This window comes from Mercenaria mercenaria, unplaced genomic scaffold (genome assembly GCF_021730395.1).
Source record: "Mercenaria mercenaria strain notata unplaced genomic scaffold, MADL_Memer_1 contig_507, whole genome shotgun sequence".
Lineage (NCBI taxonomy): Eukaryota > Metazoa > Mollusca > Bivalvia > Venerida > Veneridae > Mercenaria > Mercenaria mercenaria.
Window position 1 is genome coordinate 1 of NW_026463352.1, and position 23129 is coordinate 23129.

At 36.3% G+C, this 23129-nt stretch overlaps 1 protein-coding gene and 1 non-coding gene across 3 annotated transcripts in view; both read right to left on the bottom strand.

Annotated features, from left to right (window-relative positions):
* Positions 1-8543: 8543 nt before the first annotated feature.
* On the bottom strand, positions 8544-8612 carry Trnai-uau (transfer RNA isoleucine (anticodon UAU)). Its single transcript has one exon. It is a non-coding gene; the product is annotated as a tRNA-Ile (tRNA).
* A 12714-nt stretch (positions 8613-21326) lies between these two features.
* LOC128554485 (mitochondrial import inner membrane translocase subunit TIM44-like) overlaps positions 21327-23129 on the bottom strand; it is a 28207-nt gene continuing 26404 nt past the window's right edge. For both annotated transcript variants that reach the window (XM_053535761.1, XM_053535762.1), the window contains exon 15: positions 21327-22446. In XM_053535761.1, coding sequence (XP_053391736.1) covers positions 22327-22446 — 120 coding nt within the window. In that variant the 3' untranslated portion in view covers positions 21327-22326. The remainder of the gene's footprint in view (positions 22447-23129) is intronic.

A 23129-nucleotide genomic window follows, 5' to 3' on the forward strand; every position in this document is an offset into this window, starting at 1 on the left:
AAAAATGTGGCCTCTGGAGTGTAAAAAAGCATTTGCTTTGATTTGACATATGGACCTAGTTTTTGTTTGACCCAGATTTCATAAAAACAAACATTCTGACAAAGTTTCGGGAAGGTTGGAGCAAAACAGTGACCTAGTTTTTAACCCCACGTGACCCAGTTTTATACTTGACCTAGAGATCATCAAGACAAACATTCTGACAATGTCTCACAAAGATCGAGTCAAAGTGTTAAAAAGATTTTCCTTTGATTTGTCTGGGTGACCTAATTTTTGAACCTACATGACCCAAATTCAAATTTTACCTACAGGTCATCAAGACAAACATTCTGACCAATTCTCACGAGTTTCAAACTTAAATTGTAGTCTCTATAGTGTAAACAAGCTTTTCCTTTGATTTGACCTAGGATCTAATTTGATCGCATGTGACCAGATTCTAATTCATCCAAACTTCTTATAACATTCTGACCAAGTTTTATGAAACAGAATAAAAAATTGTGGCCCTAGGTGTAAACAAGCTTTTTTTCCTTAAAGTTTAATCTGGTGACCTCGTTTTTGATTTGACCCCAAAGCCAGATATATATCTATCGAGAATTTGATTAAGACTGCTGACAAGTTTCATATCAATCATGAAAAATGCAAGCACCCTATTGCATACATAAGGTGGTTTTTTTTTATTTGACACATACCAGCTAACAAGATTACACAGATTCGTTCTTGACTAGATTTCATTAAGAAAATCATTCTGATCAAATTTCATGCCCTAGGGAAAGTTTAGTGTTCAATTACCTGTCTACAATTGTAGCTGGGGCTTGATTCATACACTGGGCTATATATCCCAATCAATGTTTAAGACACCGAGTGGGACTTGTTTTGTACATGGCGTATGCCGTGTTACGATACGTACACCGCCGATGTCAACTTCCGGAACCGGCGAAGCCACTTTATTTCTCTCGTTTGCAACTTCGGGTACTGCCAATTGCAACCGGGCAAAATAGGCGAGATGCGTGCGAGTATATGACCAATATGGCTGAAACTCCTCGTAGTAAATTTTGAAGTAGTGTGTGATTATTATCATAAATTTAAAAAAAAAAATGTTTGTGTAAAATAACTTTAATACTTTTAAAAAGAGAAGAATGCACGTAAACTAACAACACACTTTTTTCAATATGTTTTCTTAACACCTGTAACAAGGACCCTTTAAAAGAATATTTAATATGCGCGATAAGGAACCTTTTGGTAAGCTAAATCTTGTATCACTTGATTCTTCTTTAACTACAAATCATCTGCACAGCAATCGCCGCCACCTTTTTGTTTACCGGATTGCTCGATGCGCTCATCTTACAGGCGTACGCCTGTCATGTGTCCGGCTTCCCCCGATATGCCAGTGGCGAATGCAAATCAAGCAGGCCCCGAAATGCTCAATAATTAATGTTTCAGTCTAGCTATTTGGCATGGCCCTCAGGTGTACCCAAGTGATTTCCCAACTGAAAGGCAAAATCGGTATACCAGGCGAAAACCGGGTACACAATCGAGCCCACATAATAAGTTGGAATTTTCAGTGGAAAAATTTACATCATTTTGAACCAATTTTATGTACATTAGAAATAGCACAAAAAGTTCAGTTGAAAGTATTCTGTACTAAATATTTTACAGTTTAACATATGCTCTTCCTTGAACTTGAATTTGTTAAAAATATTTTGCATTAGCAACAAAGTAATAATTTGATTTCATAGAACGAATTTACAATCACTATTCTACTTGTCCTGGTGTCGGTGTCACACCTTGGTTAAGGTTTTGCCAAGTACATCTAGCATTTACAATTTAAAGGCCTTATATAGCTTTGCCCTGATTTTTTCTGTTTCTACTAGGTCGAACTACAACCTCACTGGGTCAAGTCCCATAACTCTGACCTCATTTTGGTCAAACTAATGTCCTTCTTTTGGACAATCCATGCCAAGTTTCATCAACTTCCGCCAAATGGTTTCAGAGAATGTTGTTTTAAAGGCATAGATATGTTTGCATTTCCTGTCCATTCGCCAGAAACGCGCATATGTAAGAATACCAAGCCTCCGTCCTGAGTCCTGACATTGGTATAGCATTTTCGAATTGTCTATACATACGATGGAGACAATGAAGACAATGCCCACATGAATATCCCTGCTTGATCTCCCCCGCAGTGTGCGCAATGATCGATCACTACATTCTAAAGACTTATAAAACATTTTGATGGCAAAATACGCGGAGACTACTCCTTTCAAACCCTGATTGTTTTTTTTACCATATATGAAAGTTTTGGACGGTCCACCAGATAGCGATCGATCACAATAGGCTCAACGTGAACACTTGTTTCTCAGGTGGGCGGAATTGGTAAACCAGGTGTGATGTATGAAATATTTTGTTTTTGTTTCGCACCATTTTAGCCGACTATATGAAGTATACGAGAGCTATCCTCTCGCCCCGGCGTCCCTGGCGTCCCCCCTTGGTTAAATTTTTGGTGCACTTCCTCTTTTTTCAACTTATCTCTGTAATACTTGATTGATTTGATTCAACTTGAAATACTTATTCCTCATCATCAATCCCACATATAACTAAGGCCATAACCTGTGCAACCACTATTCATGAATTATCCCCCTTTTCACTTAGATTTCAGGTTAAAAGTTTTGATGCACTTTCACTCTTTCTCTGTTTTATACTGAAGGATTTGATTCGATCGACTTAAAGTAATGTTCAATATCATCACCTACATCATATGACAAACGTGCATACTCTGGCACCATTTTTTTCATTAATTAGTCCCCCTTTTTACTTAGAATTTCAGGTTAAAGTTTTGGTGCAATTTCACTCTCACTCTATCAGTTGACTCTACCCTCTGTTTATTACTGAATGGGATTTGATTCAGAATTAAAATAGTTGTTCACCTCAATCACCGCCACATCAATGCCAACAGATGCTAAATCTGGCAACAATTTCAGGAATTATTCTCCCTTTTACTTGAATTCATTTTTCAGTTAAAAAGTTTTATGCCCTTTCACTCTATCTCTGTTTTACTGAATGGATCTGTTGAAACTTAACCAAGATTGTTCAACATCATACCCTTATCATATACCCAAGGTGGCATAACGCTGGGACCCAATTTTTCATAATTATTTCCTTCCTGCCTTCCCTGTTACTTAGAATTTTAGGTAAGTTTTGATGCACTTTCACTCTATTATTACTGAATGGATTTGATTCAAACTTAAAATGTTGTTCCACATCATCAACTCCCCACCATACGCAAGGTGCTTACTCTGGCACCAATCTTTCATGAATTATTCCCGTCCCCCCCTTTTTACTTCGATTTTAGGTTAAATTTTGATAAACTTTCACTCTGCTCTGTTTATTACTGAATGGATTTGGATCAACTAAAGTAGTTGTTCACCTCATCACCCACGAAAGGGGGCTATATGACCAAGCTGCATAACTCTGGCCCCAATAGTTATGATTATGCCCCTTTTTGCTTAGGATATACTTATATAGGTTTTGATACATTTTATCTTAACCTCTCTTATTACTTAAGGTTGCTATTTTTGACATAGACCTCAGACTATTGTGCAATCTCTTCATCCACATGGGAGTCAATGAAACATTCCAGTGACAGCTCTAGTTCCTCGATTGCCCCAGATTCACTATCCAGAGCATCCGAAATAGTCCGGCGCGCTGTCTGGCTTGTGGACAGCTCTTGTTAAGAGTATAAGTAATGTAATGGCATTGCATTTAAATCTTATCGAATGTCCTTCTTTATTCTGTACTAGTACTGTTCAAGCCGGCAAAAAATTACAGTCAACTTATCCTAATTAATTGTAGGGGGGAGTAAAATAATTTCAGACACATGTCTTCTACATATCATCACAGAGAATATACCACTTAACGAACGCTGGAAATTATCTCACACCCCATAATCCGTAAAACTGTGGCTCCTCCTCTTCATTCAAAGCATTCAGGCTCCTGCTTTCTTTAAAGAATCAGAACTTATAAACACATTTGCCAAAAAAAAAACACAATACTAAACACTGGTATACTTTCAGATAACTTTTATTATTTATTTCCTTCATATATCTACTGTCTTTTCAACCAAACAAACATTAAAGTAAAGTAACAAACCACAATTCAGCCGTAGAAAATGCTATGACCTCAATAATGTGTTCAAGATGTGTTTAGCATGATCAACTAAAGTACTGGCATTTAGAGACACTTACTGCCGTTTCTTGTATGAGAGATGGGATAAAAATTTCATAATAATAGAGTTTGTTCAAACTTTGTATATAAACACAGTGTCATGTTTGAAACAGACATATGCAAGAACAATCATAGGTCACCTTACTTGTTTAGGAGTTATCTGCCCTTAAACTGGATTTTTCTTAAAATTTGCTTAATTCAAGGGCAGATAACTCCTAAAAAGCACGGTGAGTCACTTAGATTTTCCCCCATAATTCTGTTTCTAACACGACACTGTGTTCATTTACAAAGTTTACAGATCTTGAGAAATACAATTTCATAGAGTAAAAGAATTTTGTTTATGCAATTTATTTTCAGGTACAAAAAAAATAAATGCTAATTTAAGACGATGAAAATGAGAATTAAAAAAAAAGGGTTAAAGACCAAGTCTTTTTTTTTTTTTGAAATAGTAAAAATGGTTAAAGACCAAGTCTTTTTACGGCTAATCTCACACCAAGGATGAGATTTCCTTTTTACCATGACTCAAATGGTGCAGTAACTGAGCTGTTGCTAGAGTACTTTTTTTACATATTACAATTCGTACACAACAATGCTTCTGTTTGAAAACACAGAAAAAAATCACAAGATTTTATACGTTTCATTGTTGTATTCATACCAAGTTTACCCCGTAACTCCCTAAAAAGCATACCCTTCCCCGGGCAACCTGAGAATCCTGTGGCAGCCCTTATGTCTTGTGAACTTTTGGCAAAATATATTGTTTTCAAGTTTCACTTTAAAACTGGACAACATTATAAATGAAAACAAAGCTCGCATGCTGAATGAAATCGTTATTCGGTTAATTAAATACATTTTACATCCTTTTAAATCAATGCATGAAAAAAAATTTTTTTAAAAATTTTAGCTGCCGATAAAGGTTAAATTAATCTAAATATCCACTTGGGGTGAAAAAAAACAACGACAACTTACATTTTTTTTAAATTAAACCAAACAACACAATTATCGGGAAATGATGCATTCGTAAAGTCAATACCTTAATACGTCAATGGCACATATGGCAGGTTATGTCCCCTTTGACCTAAACTTTCTGTTTAAAGTTTTGCATGCAAGATACTCGTATAATTTTCATACTCATGTGTTTATTCGATGTAAATGAGATGTGGAACTCAAAATTTGTAGTCCTGTTTGGGCGCCATATAACCTTTCTGTGTTGTGCGCGTAAAACCAAAATAATAAATAAATAAAATAAAATTGTTTTATTATAACATGTATGTATGTTTTCTTTGTTCTTTTCTTTCAGACAAAAATACCCAATTGGTGTTCTTATAAACTTTGAATATTGAAAGAAGAAGCACGGGTGGCTATCATTCTTACTTATATTTTTAAACTTGTGGATCATTAATCTATAAATATGCAAATTTATAGAAAATCTGTCCGCTAGAAATAATTGTGAAAACATCCTTTAACGATTGAACCATTTTTGGTGCAGTCACACTAAAAAATTTTTTCACAGCTTATATAATACAACATCGGCACACATTGGGCTATCGTCACAAATTTAATTTATATCTTGAAAAAACTAATACCTTTTGAATGATTATAGCTTGTAAAGGCTACAGGTCACTTTGTGATGTATTTTCCCCTATTATGCATAAGGAAGATGACACAGAGCTACGTAAAATGAGAAAATGCACATATGCTCTGCGCAAAAACACTACATGGACCATGCCCGTTTGTACGATTTTTGGGACAAATTGTATTTAAATCCAATGAATGCAATTAGTTTATTATTCTTCATCTATTACACATTTAAGGTGGCTCAGTTCCATAAATATGTTGGGTAACTGAGCCATTTTTGGACAAAGAGTCATCAAATAAGTTTTCTGAAAAGACCAAAATAGCGTTTCGGGTATTTTTTTGCCCGAATGCTGATTTAACATGTATCCAATAACTAAAATAATAATACTGGAAGATGGCTGCAAGTTTATTTGCAAGAAACACGCTTCGTATTTCTAAATGTCACAGTTACCCTAATTTCCCCTATAATCTTTAATGTCACAGGACAGTGCACGTATTTGATTTGACATTTTAGTGACAAGAGGTATACGATCTTATAATTTAGTTTAAAACAAAGAGTTATAAAAATAAATAGATCGGCAACTTGCAAAGGCATATATAGCAAATCGCCAACTCCCGTTGCCGCAAAACGAGAATCTCGTTACCTCTCGCGACATTCTCAAGCGCCATTTTATGCGAAATATACACTGACTGTCAATTGTTGTTAGTGCCAATCGAATGTATCACCGTATGAACCACGCTTTTGATAGTCAAGAAACGGGTATTTTGTGCTTAAGACTATTCATCTTAAACAAATACTGTTGATGTTGTTGTGGGTGACAAAGCTAACCTGTATTTTACATGTAGTTTTTAAATGAACAATTGCAACTCATGCTCGCGCTCTAAGATAACGCGATCACGCTCGGAACCTCGAGATCACTCGAGATTACAGCCAGTTGCCATTTTTGTGTAGTTATACTTCTTTGGTTAAACCCTGAAAATTAATAATAATAAAGGAATGGTGTTTGTTTTACATGTAGATCAAAGCATTAACCCCCCTCGTGAAAATATTAACATGGAGTGGTGTTTCCTGTTGATTTCTCCTGTAGAGTCAGTGTACCCGATTTCGCACTGTACGGCGTTTCGCACACCCAGCAATTCATGTGCTTTGTGAGAATAAAGCAGAAAATTCAACAATTCTTTGGTATTATTTTCACAAAATTGATTAATTCCCGACTAATTGACACAAGGGGTCCATCCCCGCTTGAGCCTCGTTTCTGGTAAGTGCAGGACGAAAACAATAACAATAACTAAGGGAGGCCATAGGTCAGTCGAAAAATAATTAAATTTATGAAACTAATGAACAAGCAACCAACAACAAGGTGTACACTAAATTGAAAAATCACTTTTCCTTCTACATGTAGGTATTTACCTATTACTTTACCGAACATGAAAAATATTTCAACAGATATTGAAAGTTCTCCCAACCTCAAAATGACTTCAACCTTGATTGTTTGCTTTACTTTTTTTATAAAACCAGAGAACTTAATCGAAATGACAGACTTGTTTGGGGTCTTTGTGATCAGCAGCTTCTATTGTTTTATTTTTTTGTTCAATGTATTCAGCTGTTTTTAGCCTTTTCTGCTTTCAGCAGTAAAAAAAGGGTTTGGTCCCTATATTTCACTTTTCAGAACTGCTTTTAATTCACTTTCAATGTTTTATTGGAAAACATACCTGTTTAAATTGAATAGATAAATACTTACAAATTCATTGAAATTTCCTTTGGGGTTAATGCATTACCATCACTGAATCTATAAAAGCATGGTGTGCGAAACCGGGTACACTAAATGCAAAAACTGTCAAAATTGTTATCCGAATCAAGTTCACCAAGAGGTATGACGTCATTGAAGTGGGAAAGGAAAGTAAGCGTGTTTTAAACCAAAATAAGTGTATTTATTAAAACATGTAGAGGTAAATTCAAATTTAATCATTTTTGGCTAAATAGGAAAGTATTCTTAGGAAATGTGTGCGAAACCGGGTACACTGACTATTATCATATTTTCACGTTAAAATGTGTTTGTGTGAAATATTAATGAATTGCATTTCAGTAATTGTTCAACAGTATTACAATTTACCTAAATATACATACAAATTAGCAAAACTATCTTAAAACAGCAAAAACCATAAAAGGCATAATCATTTGGGAATTTTAAATTCAACTTTGGGAAAAAAACATACTTTTTTGCATTCGGATTACCTCCTTTTACCGGAGGTAGATTTATAGGGAAAAATAGCCCCGGGATGTGGGCGTAAGTTGTAAAAAGTCGATCTTTACGAATGAAAACACGACTTATATATCATGTATATATTATGTGTAAATATTAGACAATATTATACGCCATAATGGATTTCCAATTGGAACCAGAAGCAGATGTTTCTTCAATCATTTTGCGGTCAACTGCACGTGGCTTCCATGTTACTCCTTTTAGTATTGACCGCGTGTTAACAACTTAACATCACATTTAGTATTTGCGTTATATTTTCGTAATATCGGGCTGTCTTCTACCTTATAATGGATTTCCAAATTGAACTGGAAGCAGACGCAATCTGACTAAAGTACTTGATCTTCTAAACGAAGATCTGAGAACGACCCATTCACATTCGTCTTCTGTATATTTTGGATTTCCAATATTGCTATTTTTATTTTCGCAAATATATTTTTGTTTGAACCAATCGGACAACTTGTTCGAATGTCAAAGTGTAAGAAAAATGTGTGGTTAATCCAGGGCTCGAACCTGGGACCTCTCGTTTATAGAGCAAGTGCTCTACCGACTGAGCTAACCGGCTATCTGAAATCTTTCGACATAAAAATTGTTGATATCAAAACCCAAGTCTTTATAAAGCTTACAGAAAGCTGTAAGGTAGCTTTTGATTGGCTAGCGGAAGGGTTGTCAGAACGAGGCCATCAATAGCTCGTTGTCAGATCCTATGCGTAGCGTAATAGGAGATGTACTTTAGTCAGATTGGAAGCAGACGTTTCTTCAATTATTTTGGCGGGAAAACTGCACGTGCCTTCCATGATGCTCCTTTGGTATTGATCGTGTGTTTACAGAAAATTTAGTATTTGCGTTATATTTTCGTGTCAGCAGCTATATTAAATTTTCATGGAAGTGTAAACAAAATATTCTTCAACCAAATGAGAATACATGCTTCAGGGCTTGAATTTATTTCGTTTCTGTAAGCTAGTGACCGTTTCTGAAATGGTTGAGTTCATAGTATTTTTCATTCGAGTGTGCTTAATATTTCATTGATGTTAGAAAAAAAAATTACCGACCCAGAAGTAATGGGTCGGAAATGGCAAACAAACATATTTAAGGGTGGTCTTGAAATGCGAAATTATTACTTGCAGGCTTAATTGTCTGACTTGTAAGACTTATCGACTGAAAAAGCACATGACTGCTGCACAATAAAGAAACAATTATAACATGGTCAAACATAAACAGTCATTATAAGAGAAGTGAGACATTTTACACTCAAATTTACTCACTTTTATTTTTCATAAAATTTGATGTTCAGCAAAACCTGTCTGTAGAATTGATATTCCGTTGTGTAACGATTACAGAAAGCATAAAGGGAAGTAATTCCACTAATATGCAAATTTGTAAACCTGTCGATTGTCATTGGAGTATAATGACAGTATATATGTCGACAAATCACCTTTGGTGATGAGCTAGCTTTTCACCGACGGGATTTGTGTGGCACTGAAACGTTACAGTTGTAACTTTTCACCCGCAATTCTTATCAAATCTAGACGCATAAATTTCAGAGGCTATTTGGCTCAGTTTATTTTCAATTTTTATATGTGAAACGACTTAAGAAAACTAAAATTATCTAGTTGATCGACACTGAATCCGGGTTAAGCCCCGCCCATGTTGCCTACAACTAAGTTGTTTTTAACTCGACTATACGGAGTATGGAGAGCTGTCCTACTCGACCCTCGGTTAAAGTTTTGATGCGCTTTCCTTATATCTCTGTTATTGCTTGAGAGATTGGACTGAAACTTTTTTGGTGCACTTTCGCTCTATCTCAGTTATTATTAAATGGATTTCATTCAAAGTTAAAACAATCATCCCACATCATAATCCACATCATATGACACTAGGCTCATAACTCTGGTACCATTTTATCATGAATTATGCCCCTTTTTACTTTGGATTTTAGGTTAATTTTGATGCATTTTCATTAATCTCTGTCACAAGGGATTTTATTCAAACATAAAGTATTTATTCTACATCATCATGCACAGCATATGACTCAAGAATAACATCTCTTGCACAGTATTTCATTAATTAATCCCCTTTTTACTTAAATTTTCAGATTAATGTTTTGGCGCCCTTTCATTTGACACAAGGGACATAACTCTGGTACCGTACCAATATTCAGTTCGGATCAATGTATATAATGAATGTAAAAAAGTAAGAAACAATTAATGCAAGATGAGGTAATATTCTCAACTATTATGATAATGTCTTCTTTACTTGCAGAAACTTAAATGACAGTATTGACTGGAGTTTGAATTACTCAAAGGGAAAAAGACAAAACAGTCCAAAAAAAAACAAAAACGGTCGTCCATCTTTCATCCGGCATATATCCATAGGTGTTGGATAAAAAGCGAAGTTATGGAGCCGAAGTGGAGTACTTGGGGAAATTATCTTTGAAGGTAAAGTTTGTATTTTAACAGCGTCAAACGGAATACATTAGAGAAATATATTTATAAAATTAATTAAACTTAACTATGAAGAAGAACAAACGTTCCTGGCGGAACTCGAACCAAAAATACAATAACCAAATTTTGTATGTAGTATGCTTATAGATATTCTCCATTTTGCTACTTGTTCGTGTCTGCCGGTCTGTCTCTATTATATCTTCAAATGTATCAATCAGTTTATCAATCCATACGTCCGTTCGCACATCAATCCATTTGTGAAGTCACCATAATAATACGTCGAACTCTACATACATTTGCCAATTTTTGTTTTACTTTGTTTTTTTTTGTTGTTGAATGTTCCAAGTGGTTACAGAGCGACTTCAGAACTTAGATACTGGAGAACCTATGATAACAACCTGCACATCATGAACTGCACTGTAATAACGCGGTTTAATGACGAACAGTTACAATAACATTTCAACTCGAGTGGTCAGAGATAGAAATTGGCTAGCTTTTGTTGTCAAGTAAGAAGGGGAAATAAAAATAGGCTGCGTACTTCCGTGCGAATGACTTTGTACTGGTTGGAGCGTTCGCTTGACGGTGAATCGAGCGGTCATAGGTTTGGTGTCCGGTACAGTCACTCTATCCGTGACTTATATTTTTCAATGGGACAGTTGTAAGTTACTGTGGGAAAGAGTTTAGTGCTTGTAAAAAATGAAATGTTGTCGAAAACGGCGTAAAACCAAAAAATAAACAATAATTATTCCCGGTTAATTCTAACTATTATGTTGATCGAACTATGCACAGTAAAAACGAAATGAAGTTAATGTGCACGGGCATGAAATAAATAAGTTATTGCACTTGCGCGATTGATAACTATTATTTGTGTTGGGTTTACGCTTTTTCTCAGCAACCTTAAATTTACACAGCCTGTCTTTATAGTTTCTAACCAGTAGACACTCCATAAAAAAAGACAACTTTCTCACTTCATGGAACGCTGTAGCTAGTCGAGCTTGAACCAACATCTCCAGATTCCGGGGGAAATTGTATTTAAATTCCCAACTTGCATTGTAGCATGAAAATGGACTCGATAGTCAAGGAATTTTATACTCTTATTCTGTTCAAAAACATTTCAGGAACATTTTCAGAAAATTCAAATTAAAAAAGAATGCTATGGAGGAGAGAACGAGCAGTAAAATGAGCCGCGCCATGAGAAAACCAACATAGTGCGTTTGCGACCAGCATGGATCCAGACCAGCCTGTTCGCTTTCAGAGCCTATTGCAATTAAAGAAACCGTTAGCGAACAGCTTGGATCCTGACCAGACTGCGCGGATGTTGGTTTTCTCATGGTGCGGCTCAGATGTTTAATAAGAAGTATCTTTTTTTTTCTTTACGCTTTTTTTTGTACGTAACATGCATTCATGTATACAAGTGTGACAATAAGAATCGGAAAGAATACAAAATCAGAATACGCTTAAAATGAAATTTATGTTGTAGTAAACTTTTTTTGGGATGAACCTATTTTTCCCTAAAATACAAACAGTTTTTTTTTTGTGTGAAATTTTGATGCCCAAATTTTTGCGCGTGAAAATGGGGGTAGGGAAAAAATTAAGATAATATAGCGAAAACGAAGTCGGAGACCTCCGATCCTTTTCGCTCATTTTACAGTAAAATAAATTTATATGATAACTTTAGTTGTTTTTTTTTAAAAATCTATGGACCAGTTGCTACACACTTTTTAGTCATTCCGCTCGCAAACAATAATTTCGTAGAAAGATTTTGGCATGATTTTTGCATAGAGTAAGCATTCCTTCGGGGAATAGTCGGAGTGCATGTTTGAAAATTACATGACCGTATATGCCATATTGTTTTTAGCTCACCTGAGCAATGCTCAGGGTAAGATATTGTGATCACGCTGTGACCGTCGTGCGTCCGTCCGTGCGTCCGTGGTCAACAATTGTGTTTAAAAGACATCTCCTCCATAAGCACTGAATGGATTTTGATGAAACTTGGCACGAATGGTCCTCTACCAAAGTTATTCAAAAGTTTCCGCTTGGTTGCACACAGGGGCCACCAGAGCTAAAAACAGAAAAATCTTCAAACGACATCTCCTAAACCGATGGTCCGATTTTGAAATAATTTCACACAAATGGTCCTTATATCACCCTATACCAAGACTGTTCAAACTATATTGATTCGTCAAAAAACATGGCCGCCAGGGCTAAAAATAGAAAAATCTTCAAACGACATCTCCTCCTTAACCGATGATCCGATTTTGAAATAATTTCACACAAATAGTCCTTATGTCACCCTCTACCAAAATTGTTCAAGCTATATTGATTCGTCAAAAAACATGGCCGCCAGAGATAGGTAGATAGATATATCTTTTATTCCACCATAAGATGAGAAATATAAATACAATTTACATACAATGAGCAAATATAGTCAAAAACATGGCTGGCAGGGGGCGTGATCACTTTTCCCTTAATGTATACCATACTTGTCCAAATTATTGCCCTAAGGTGACTAGGTCAAAAGATGGCCACACCCCTGTGTCTGACATATACTTACTGTAGGCTTTTATATTAGAAAGTTTGAAAATCTTCTTCTCTATATCAGTAATAGCTAGAGCCTTGATGTTTGGCATGTGATATCAGATTTGTAATGTCTATCGTAATTTTTCAAATTATTGCCCTAGGTTCAAAAGTGTGTGTGACATGTATGTAATATAGGTTAACATAGAAGAAACTAACTCTGTACTTATATAAGCACACTTGAAGCCTTGTACACAGGTGAGCGCTTTAGGGTCAATGACCCTCGTGTCTTATGTTGTTGGTTTTTTTTGTTTGGTTGAGCACCCTCGAAATAATTTATACTCATCATTTTGCAAAGACGTTGAATACACAAAAACCTTTAAATTTTGGAAATATGCACCGTTCGGGCACTACCTGAAAACTTTGGCTTGCCCGAAACAGGATTTACCTGTCCTGGGCTTCGGGCAACCCACTCACGACGAAGACTGTAATTATAATGCGTCAAAGAAAATGTACATGAGATATTTTATGAAGATAATAGGGTACGACAAGTAGACGGAATATTGTGAACTTATATGCCGTTCGTTCGTATTTCCATCTGTCTGTATGTCGGTTCCGAAAAACTTTTATAAATTAGTATAGATTTTTTTTCACGAAACCTGGTAGATATTGTTATAGAATAAATGAGTTCGTGTTTCGTTTCCTTGCTTGTTCTTGGGTCTGTCTGTAAGTCAGTGTCTGCACGGCCATCAGTCGTCACAAAAAGTTGGTTCTGCTGTAAATTTTAAAGGAGCATGAGATTTATCTCATAGAATGCTACTTGGGAAATATGAACCCAGGTCCTTTTATTATGCTGCATTTTTTTTAACAAAAGGCAATATGGAGAATATACATGTACAGGCAATTTAGTTTTGCTACACCTAAAACTGTAGATGATATGTACACTTTTCAAGAATATTTATGTCTCCCACCCTCTGGGGGAGACATATTGTTTTTGCCCTGTCCGTCCGTACGTCACACTTCATTTCCGATCAGTAACTGGAGAACCATTTGATCTAGAACCTTCAAACTTCATAGGGTTGTAGGGCTGCTGGAGTAGACGACCCCTATTGTTTTTGGGGTCACTCCGTCAAAGGTCAAGGTCACAGGGGCCTGAACATTGAAAATCATTTCCGATCAATAACTTGAGTACCACTTGACCCAGAATATTGAAACTTCATAGGATGATTGTACATGCAAATAGATGACCCCTATTGATTTTGGGGTCACTCTGTTAAAGGTCAAGGTCACAGGGGCCTGAACATGTAAAACCGTTTCCGGTCAGTAACTTTAGAACCACTTGACCCAGAATGTTGAAACATCATAGGATGATTGGTCATGCAGGGTAGATGACCCCTATCAATTTTGGGGTCACTCTGTTAAAGGTCAAGGTCACAGGGGCCTGAACATGGAAAACCGTTTCCGATCAATAACTTGAGAACCTCTCGATCAAGAATGTTGAAACTTCATAGGATGATTGTTCATGCAGAGTATATGACCCCTATTGTTTTTGGGGTCACTCCGTTAAAGGTCAAGGTCACAGGGGCATGAACATTGATTACAATTTCCGATCAATACCTTGAGAACCTCTTGATCCAGAATGTTGAAACTTCATAGGATGATTGAACATGCAGAGTAGATGACCCCTATCGATTTTGGGTCACTCTGTAAAAGGTCAAGGTCACAGGAGCCTGAACATGGAAAACAATTTCCGATCAATAACTTGAGAACCTCTCGATCAAGAATGTTGAAACTTCATAGGATGATTGTTCATGCAGAGTATATGACCCCTATTGTTTTTGGGGTCATTCCGTTAAAGGTCAAGGTCACAGGGGCATGAACATTGATTACAATTTCCGATCAATACCTTGAGAACCACTTGACCCAGAATGTTGAAACATTATAGGATGATTGAACATGCAGAGTAGATGACCCCTATTGATTTTTGGGTCAGTCTATTAAAGGTCAAGGTCACAGGGACCTGGTCATGTAAAATCATTTCCGAAAAATAACTTAAGAACCACTTGACCTAGAATGTTGAAACTTAATAGGATGATTAGACATGCAGAGTAGATGACCCCTATTTATTTTGGGGTCACTTGATCAAAGGTCAAGGTCACAGGAGCCTGAAGAGTGACTTGAGAACCACTAGGCCAAGAGTGTTGAAACTTAGCGGGATGACTGGACATGCCAAGTAGATGATCCCTATTGCAGCCAACCATCAGTGTCTCTTTGACTTTCGCTCCTGACCACTATTGACTCGTTGCCTATAGGACTTTGCAATGGGGGAGACATGCGCTTTTTTACAAAAGCAATTTCTAGTTTTATTATGCTTTGTGCTTAGTATACTTCAGGTTTAAAGGGATGACTCGTTTTCAAACATGAAATTAAAAATAACGCTCGGAAATTCAAAGATGGATGTTGCCACTTTTACGCTGATTTCATTGTAATATTACTGATTTTATAATTTCAGGAAAAGTTACCAAGAACCAGGCGCAACAGGATTGTTCAAGGATACAGAAAATTACATACTGCATTACTACCCCCACTTAGATGATTGCCGACATCTGTCAAAAAATGAAACATTTCAGGAGCTCTAAAGAATTGTGAATTTAACTTAATCATAATGCATCTGAATGGACATATATTTGATATTTGTTCAGTGGTATTCAGATGCAGACGACGACGGTGCAGAATACTGTGATTGTAATGCTAAGAACAGCTTCATGAGTAGTTGATTCATGAGATTATTCCGAATACATTTACAGACATATGTCATTTAGTGCAAACATTTTGTAGTGAGTTACACAGGATTATGTCTTCCATGATTTATTTGCATTAATATGCAGAAGAAAAAAACAGTGATCATAAGATGCATAGTTTTATTCAAAATCAGAAACATTTTCTTACTGTCACCAAGTTGTTACACTTGAAATTATTTTCACGTTATTTTTTTTTTTGAAAGCGTCGTTTATAGACATATCTTTGGTACTTTAAAAGACAATGACTTGAAATTAAAAATATTTCTTTATAATCATCTGCGTGTGTGGTTACAATCACAACAATTCTAATTGTATATCGTGACAGAGTTATGCCCCTCTCATACTTAAAATCAAAATTAAAAATAAAGAATGTCAGTACACCTTCTTTACTTGACCTTTAACCCCTCTGTGTAGTAGGGGCTTTTCATATACTGGTGTATCTTCCTTTTAAAGTAGAGGTCTCTTATTGAGACATTAATTTTTATTTATTTTACTGTCAAATTGCCGAATAGTGGATGCTGTCTTACCGACAGCTCTTGTTATTTTCACCCTTATACATTATTCACGATGTTGACAGGCACAATGCCTGTGAAGTTTCTCTGAAGTAATGGCCATTGAATTTCTCAAATTTGCTAAAGTTGACCAGACTTGAGCAGTTCTTATCCTCTGTTCACCAAACTTGACTACTAGGCTTACAGGCATAATATCACAGAATAGTTCTATAACTATCTGGATATTCCCAGTTATGGCCCTTCAGTTACTACGAAAAATGACAGTACCTTAGCCAAACTTTTGTCAGCTCATTATCTGGATATTCCCAGCTATGGCCCTTCAGTTACTACGAAAAATGACAGTACCTTAGTCAAAATTTTTTCAGCTCATTATCTTTGCTACTCTAAACGTCGCTGTAAATCTCTTGCCCTTGAATTAATCAAAATTTTAAAAATGTTACATCTGTCTCAGAATTCTGAATAAGGGGTTTATTTTGGCGGTTTGGTTAAATAGAGATATGTTATAAACATTAAATAAATTTCGTAGAAGCAAGATTTGAGTTGCATTTATACAGTGTTCGAGTGAAAAATATGTATTGTAGAAGTTTGAACACTTTATCTCCTGCTTCAGAATAGGACGGAAAAAGGGAAAACTTTTGACAAATGGAAATTATTATTTATAAATATATCGATCGTTTCTAAATTTGCGATGATAATTTGCTATGATTTCTTTCATAGTCAGAAACATCAATGTTTAAATACAGCTTGGATACCAGTAATGAATACTTACCCAATATGAAGGAATCAAATGCGTTGTAGGAATCAAATGCGTTGTACTAAGAAAGGACACGCTTAATCAATATCATACTGAAAAGTTGATTCTAATACGCTTGTTGCTGTTAAAACACGCATACGCTAAATGACGTCATGTGTACATGCGATGACGTTAATATTTTTGATGCAACCAATAAAGAGCGCTATTACATTTTATCTACTGACTTAGATTAAGGGCATATTACACTCGAAACAATATATAGCAAAATCGTCTTTTACTAAAATTAATACACTCATACGTCGCGAGAATAATTCACTTGGGCTACGATCTCGTGAAATTAGAGACTATAACCAATCTAATTGCTGAAATAAACAGATACTTGAAAAGAAACTGTATAAGGTCAAAATTAATTACGCCAAATATGTTAAACCCAATCATTAAAAAAAATTCCAAAACTAAAGCAATCCCCATACGCCAACCAAGTATTGAAATATACCTCCTATTGAAAATTAGCTATTCAGAAATGTCTGACACAGTTCCTGACATTAGCCTTTCGAGAATATATCTGATCCAGAACCGGAGGTTATTCGTTTGAGACTGTCTATCCCAAACAGTCTTGTTAGTCAATTCAGATCATGCGTGTTAGTCATTTTGGAACGTCTAACCCAGACAGGTGGGTTAGTCATCCCAGAACGTCTAACTCAAACAGAAGGATTAGTCATTCCAGATTGTCTAATTCAGACAGGCGGGTTAGTCATTCCTGAACGTCTATCTTAGTCATTCCTGAACGTCTAACTCAGACAGGCGGGTTAGTCATTCCAGAACGTCTAACTTAGACAGGCGATTTAGTCATTCCGGAACGTCTAACTTAGTCATTCCTGAACGTCTAACTCAAACAGAAGGATTAGTCATTCCAGATTGTCTAATTCAGACAGGCGGGTTAGTCATTCCTGAACGTCTATCTTAGTCATTCCTGAACGTCTAACTCAGACAGGCGGGTTAGTCATTCCAGAACGTCTAACTTAGACAGGCGATTTAGTCATTCCGGAACGTCTAACTTAGTCATTCCTGAACGTCTAACTCAAAACAGAAGGATTAGTCATTCCAGAACGTCTAACTTAGTCATTCCCGAACGTCTAACAACATGCAACGACAGACGCCCCATTAGCGATGCTCACTCCTGTGATTAAGACAGACAGAGTAATCTAAATTACCAGATGCGGAGAAGCGGTAAGTAAAGGACGACTTGGTATATCCTTAGAGCAATACTGATTCATGAAATTGAACTGTAAACACTAAGCAGTTGGTTTTGTTTCCAGTCAGCCCTCGACACTATAGGCAATAGGAAAGCAGTTTTACCACGGAATCATTGTTGTTATTACGGAAGATAGGGGAGACATTTCTGTTCTCTTTATTAGTGTAATTATATAAGAAATACCACATATAGGCTGTTCAAAACACAAAACGCCTGAAGTCTAGATTTAATAATAAGTCCAGACTTAAATAATATGCTGTTATAACAACTACTCTGATTACTGCTTATATTCAACTAGAAACATACTGCAAAGCAACTTTAACAGGGACATCAATGATGTAATAATGTCATAAAGTGCATGTATAAAAGCAATTTCTTTAAAAAGGTATTTGGCACAGCATATATATGGAAAAATTGCAATAGATACATTCAAATCATAAAGATGTACCAAAGTAAAGTTGTCAGTGACTAACATGAGACAAGTGAAGTGAGAAAAGAATGTCTCTTACTGACATTTTATTTAGAATACTCTGCCACATAGATGAGACAGATACACATGTATGTGCATGTATTACAGTATACCACTTATGTTAACTAGAGCTGCTTTTGAGAAAAGTGCATGTCTCCCACAACTGCCTTATCATCTGAATAGTTGTGTACGAGTCAACCATGCACCAAGATCTCAACTGCCTTATCAGACTTTCAGTGTTTTGATTATCTAAAACAAATTTCAAGGGCCATAATTCTAAAGTGCCTGGGCAAATTTGGCTAGTTATCAAACTTGGGCAAGGACTCATTTTCAAACACATTTTGTTCAAGCCTGGTGAAGATCAGATGAAAAATGTTAGACTTGGACTGCGGAAAAGATTTGTGACAGACATAAACACACAGATAGGAGTAAATCAATATGTCTCCCACACCACTGTGTGGTGGGAGACATAATAAAAGCGAAATCAGTCAGTATAATATTTCAACTGCTTTCTTAAAGCAGAATTGGATGACTCTTCAATAAGTTCTTGAAATCAATATTCTCTTACTGATAATCAGTTTCTGACATAACAAAATTAACCCTAATATACTAAGCTAAAAACACATAAAATCAATTATAACTAGAAGATGCTTTTGCAAAAAAGCGCATGTCTCCCCCAATGCAAAGTGGTATAGGCAAGAAGTCAATAGGAGTCAGGAGCGAAAGTCAAAGAGACACTGATGGTTGGCTGCAATAGGGATCATTTACTTGGCATGTCCAGTCATCCTGCTATGTTTCAACACTCTTGGCCTAGTGGTTCTCAAGTCACTGTTCAGGCTCCTGTGACCTTGACCTTTGATCAAGTGACCCCAAAATTAATACGGGTCATCTACTCTGCATGTCCAATCATCCTATTAAGTTTCAACATTCTAGGTAAAGTGGTTCTCAAGTTATTTTCCGGAAATGATTTCACATGACCAGGCCCCTGTGACCTTGACCTTTAATAGACTGACCCAAAAATCAATAGGGGTCATCTACTCTGCATGTTCAATTATCCTATGAAGTTTCAACATTCTGGATCAAGAGGTTCTCAAGTTATTGATCAGAAATGGTTATCAATGTTCAGGTCCCTGTGACCTTGACCTTTAACGGAGTGACCCCAAAATCGATATGGGTCATCAACTCTGCATGAGCAATCATCCTATGAAGTTTCAACATTCTGGGTTAAGTGGTTCTCAAGTTACTGACATGAAATTGTTTTCCATGTTCAGGCCCCTGTGACCTTGACCTTTAATAGAGTGACCCCAAAATTAATTGGGGTCATTTACTCTGTATGTCCAATTATCCTATAAAGTTTTAACATTCTGGGTCAAGAGGTTCTCAAGTTATTGATCAGAAACGGTTTTCCATGTTCAGGCCCCTGTGACCTTGACCTTTAACAGAGTGACCCCAAAATCGATAGGGGTCATCTACTCTGCATGACCAATCATCCTATGAAGTTTCAACATTCTTGGTCAAGTTGTTCTCAAGTTACTGACCGGAAATGTTTTTCAATGTTCAGGCCCCTGTGACCTTGACCTTTAAAAGAATGACCCCAAAATCGATAGGGGTCATCTACTTTGCATGTACAATCATCCTATGAAGTTTCAACATTCTGGGTCAAGTGGTACTCAAGTTATTGATTGGAAATGGTTTTCAATGTTCAGGCCCCTGTGACCTTGACCTTTAACAGAGTGACCCCACAAACAATAGGGGTCATCTACTCTACATGACCAATCATCCTATGAAGTTTCAACATTCTGGGTCAAGTGGTTCTCTAGTTATTGATCGGAAATGGTTTTCAATGTTCAGGCCCCTGTGACCTTGACCTTTGACGGAGTGACCCCAAAATCAATAGGGGTCATCTACTCTTCATGACCAATCATCCTATTAAGTTTCAACATTCTGGGTCAAGTGGTTCTCTAGTTATTGATCGGAAATGGTTTTCAATGTTCAGGCCCCTGTGACCTTGACCTTTGACGGAGTGACCCCAAAATCAATAGGGGTCATCTACTCTTCATGACCAATCATCCTATTAAGTTTCAACATTCTGGGTCAAGTGGTTCTCTAGTTATTGATCGGAAAGGTTTTCAATGGGTTTTCAATGTTCAGGCCCCTGTGACCTTGACCTTTGACAGAGTGACCCCAAAAACAATAAGGGTCGTCTACTCCAGCAGCCCTAAAACCCTATGAAGTTTGAAGGTTCTAGGTCAAATGGTTCTCCAGTTATTGCTCGGAAATGAAGTGTGACGTACGGACGATGGACAGGGCAAAAACAATGTCTCCCCCAGAGGGGGGGGGGGGGGGGGTGACATAACTCTCTGACATACAGTCATTATACACTTTTCCCCATCATAACAAATGAGGCATGAATTGACTCTTCCAATGAAAAAGCTGAGTATAATGAAACATGCTTGCCCTTGCCTTGACTGTAATAGTAAAAATGTCATATCTCAGCCAGAATAATAATAAACGGAAGACAGCTAAAAATAAGACATTTTATTCCATCTCTCTATGTATTTTTTTAAGTCAGTTGCTAATTTTACTTTCAATGCCTATGGAATTTTTCTCTATTTCATGTTCCATTCATTTTGGAACTGGCAGTGTCCAGAATTAGACAAACTTTCTGTTTTAGATCATCAACTCAACCTATTACTCAATCCATCATGATTAAAACAATAAAACTGGTCTTAAACATACATCTCAAATGTGGATACAGAAACGAAGTAAGTTAACAGATAAAGGTGCTGAAAATCAGTCACAGTGGTGTATTGTTGTAGTCAACCATTAAACAAAAACATCAAACATCAAGCAAATTGCCTAGAAATAAAAGAAACCACAAAATCTAGAACATAATTGGTTGACAGGGGTTTTGTTATACAATGCACTGCAATTTGCTAGGTAGTTTGTTAGGTAATAACTGATTTTGAATGTAACACTAGGCAGCTTTTAATCTGTTTAATAAATACCATTTTACATCTAAATCAATGCTTCAGTTAGTGCTGTACATGGAATGGAAATGTCACATTCAGCTCATTCTAGTGCCTCATCATGATGTTACCATTTCTCAATGAAAATTTCTATTGAAGTTACAGCACATGTTATCATGATTCCTCAATGCCATCACTTATCAGCATCTCAGCAGTAAATGTCGACAAAAATGATCTGAAGACATTGACCAATTTATAACTTCACTCACAATATTTTTTATGCAAAACAAATCCCATATTCACTTCTTAACTGCACAATTTTAAGTTACTTCTGTCCTTTTTTTTTTCAAACAGCTTTACTGAAGAACTCAGTCTTTAATTCACAACAGTTTGTTTGTCATAACTCCCTCAGTCTTGTGATAAAATAAGACTTCTGTGATTCACATGCTCCAATCACAGGCTTGCCTCTAGTCAATACAGAAAATACAGATGAAAATCATGATGTTGTTGATATAATTTATAGATGAAATATGAAGCTTATGTTTTTGTTCTGGTTATAACCACTGTTCCTGAGAATGCATGGAGATGTCAAGTAATTTCCAGGCAGCATCTGGGTTTAATTCTTCCATGTCCCGACACAGAGCCCACACATACGTTACCCACATGATTTTATCCTGAAAAAGGAAATAGGAAATATTTTCTTTATCTTGCATATGTTTTCCCAGTCAGCATCCTGGGGAAAATCAATGTCTGTGATTATAAAGATCTGTTTGAAGACAAGTCTAAAAACCAAAGCATCTGATTGGATGTTTTAAGACTACAAAATCTGAAATTGACCAATAGTAAAAGTTGCAATCCAAGACTGGTATTCAAACTCAACTGTAATAAGCTCCATCTAAATAGCACTCTTACTGGTAATATGAGGAAATAATATTGAGACCCCAGTGGAGTTCCTATCTGCAACCTCTGAGTTTCAAATACATTTAATACCCATTCCTATAACCTCAACATTGAAATACAAACACAACTTTATATGCAATCTATATCAGAATTTAGAGAATCCAAAAATTAAAAGGACTGAACCATATTCAAGATGCATTTGCTGTTGTGTAAATTATAAATTTCATGTCAGGTTTTCATTTTAATTTATTATAAACATCATTTTGTAGCATCTCTGTTCATTTTTGTTTGTTTGTTTTGGGTTTAACGCCGTTTTTCAACAGTATTTCAGTCATGTAACGGCGGGCAGTTAACCTAACCAGTGTTCCTGGATTCTGTACCAGTACAAACCTGTTCTCCGCAAGTAACTGCCAACTTCCCCACATGAATCAGAGGTGGAGGACTAATGATTTCAGAC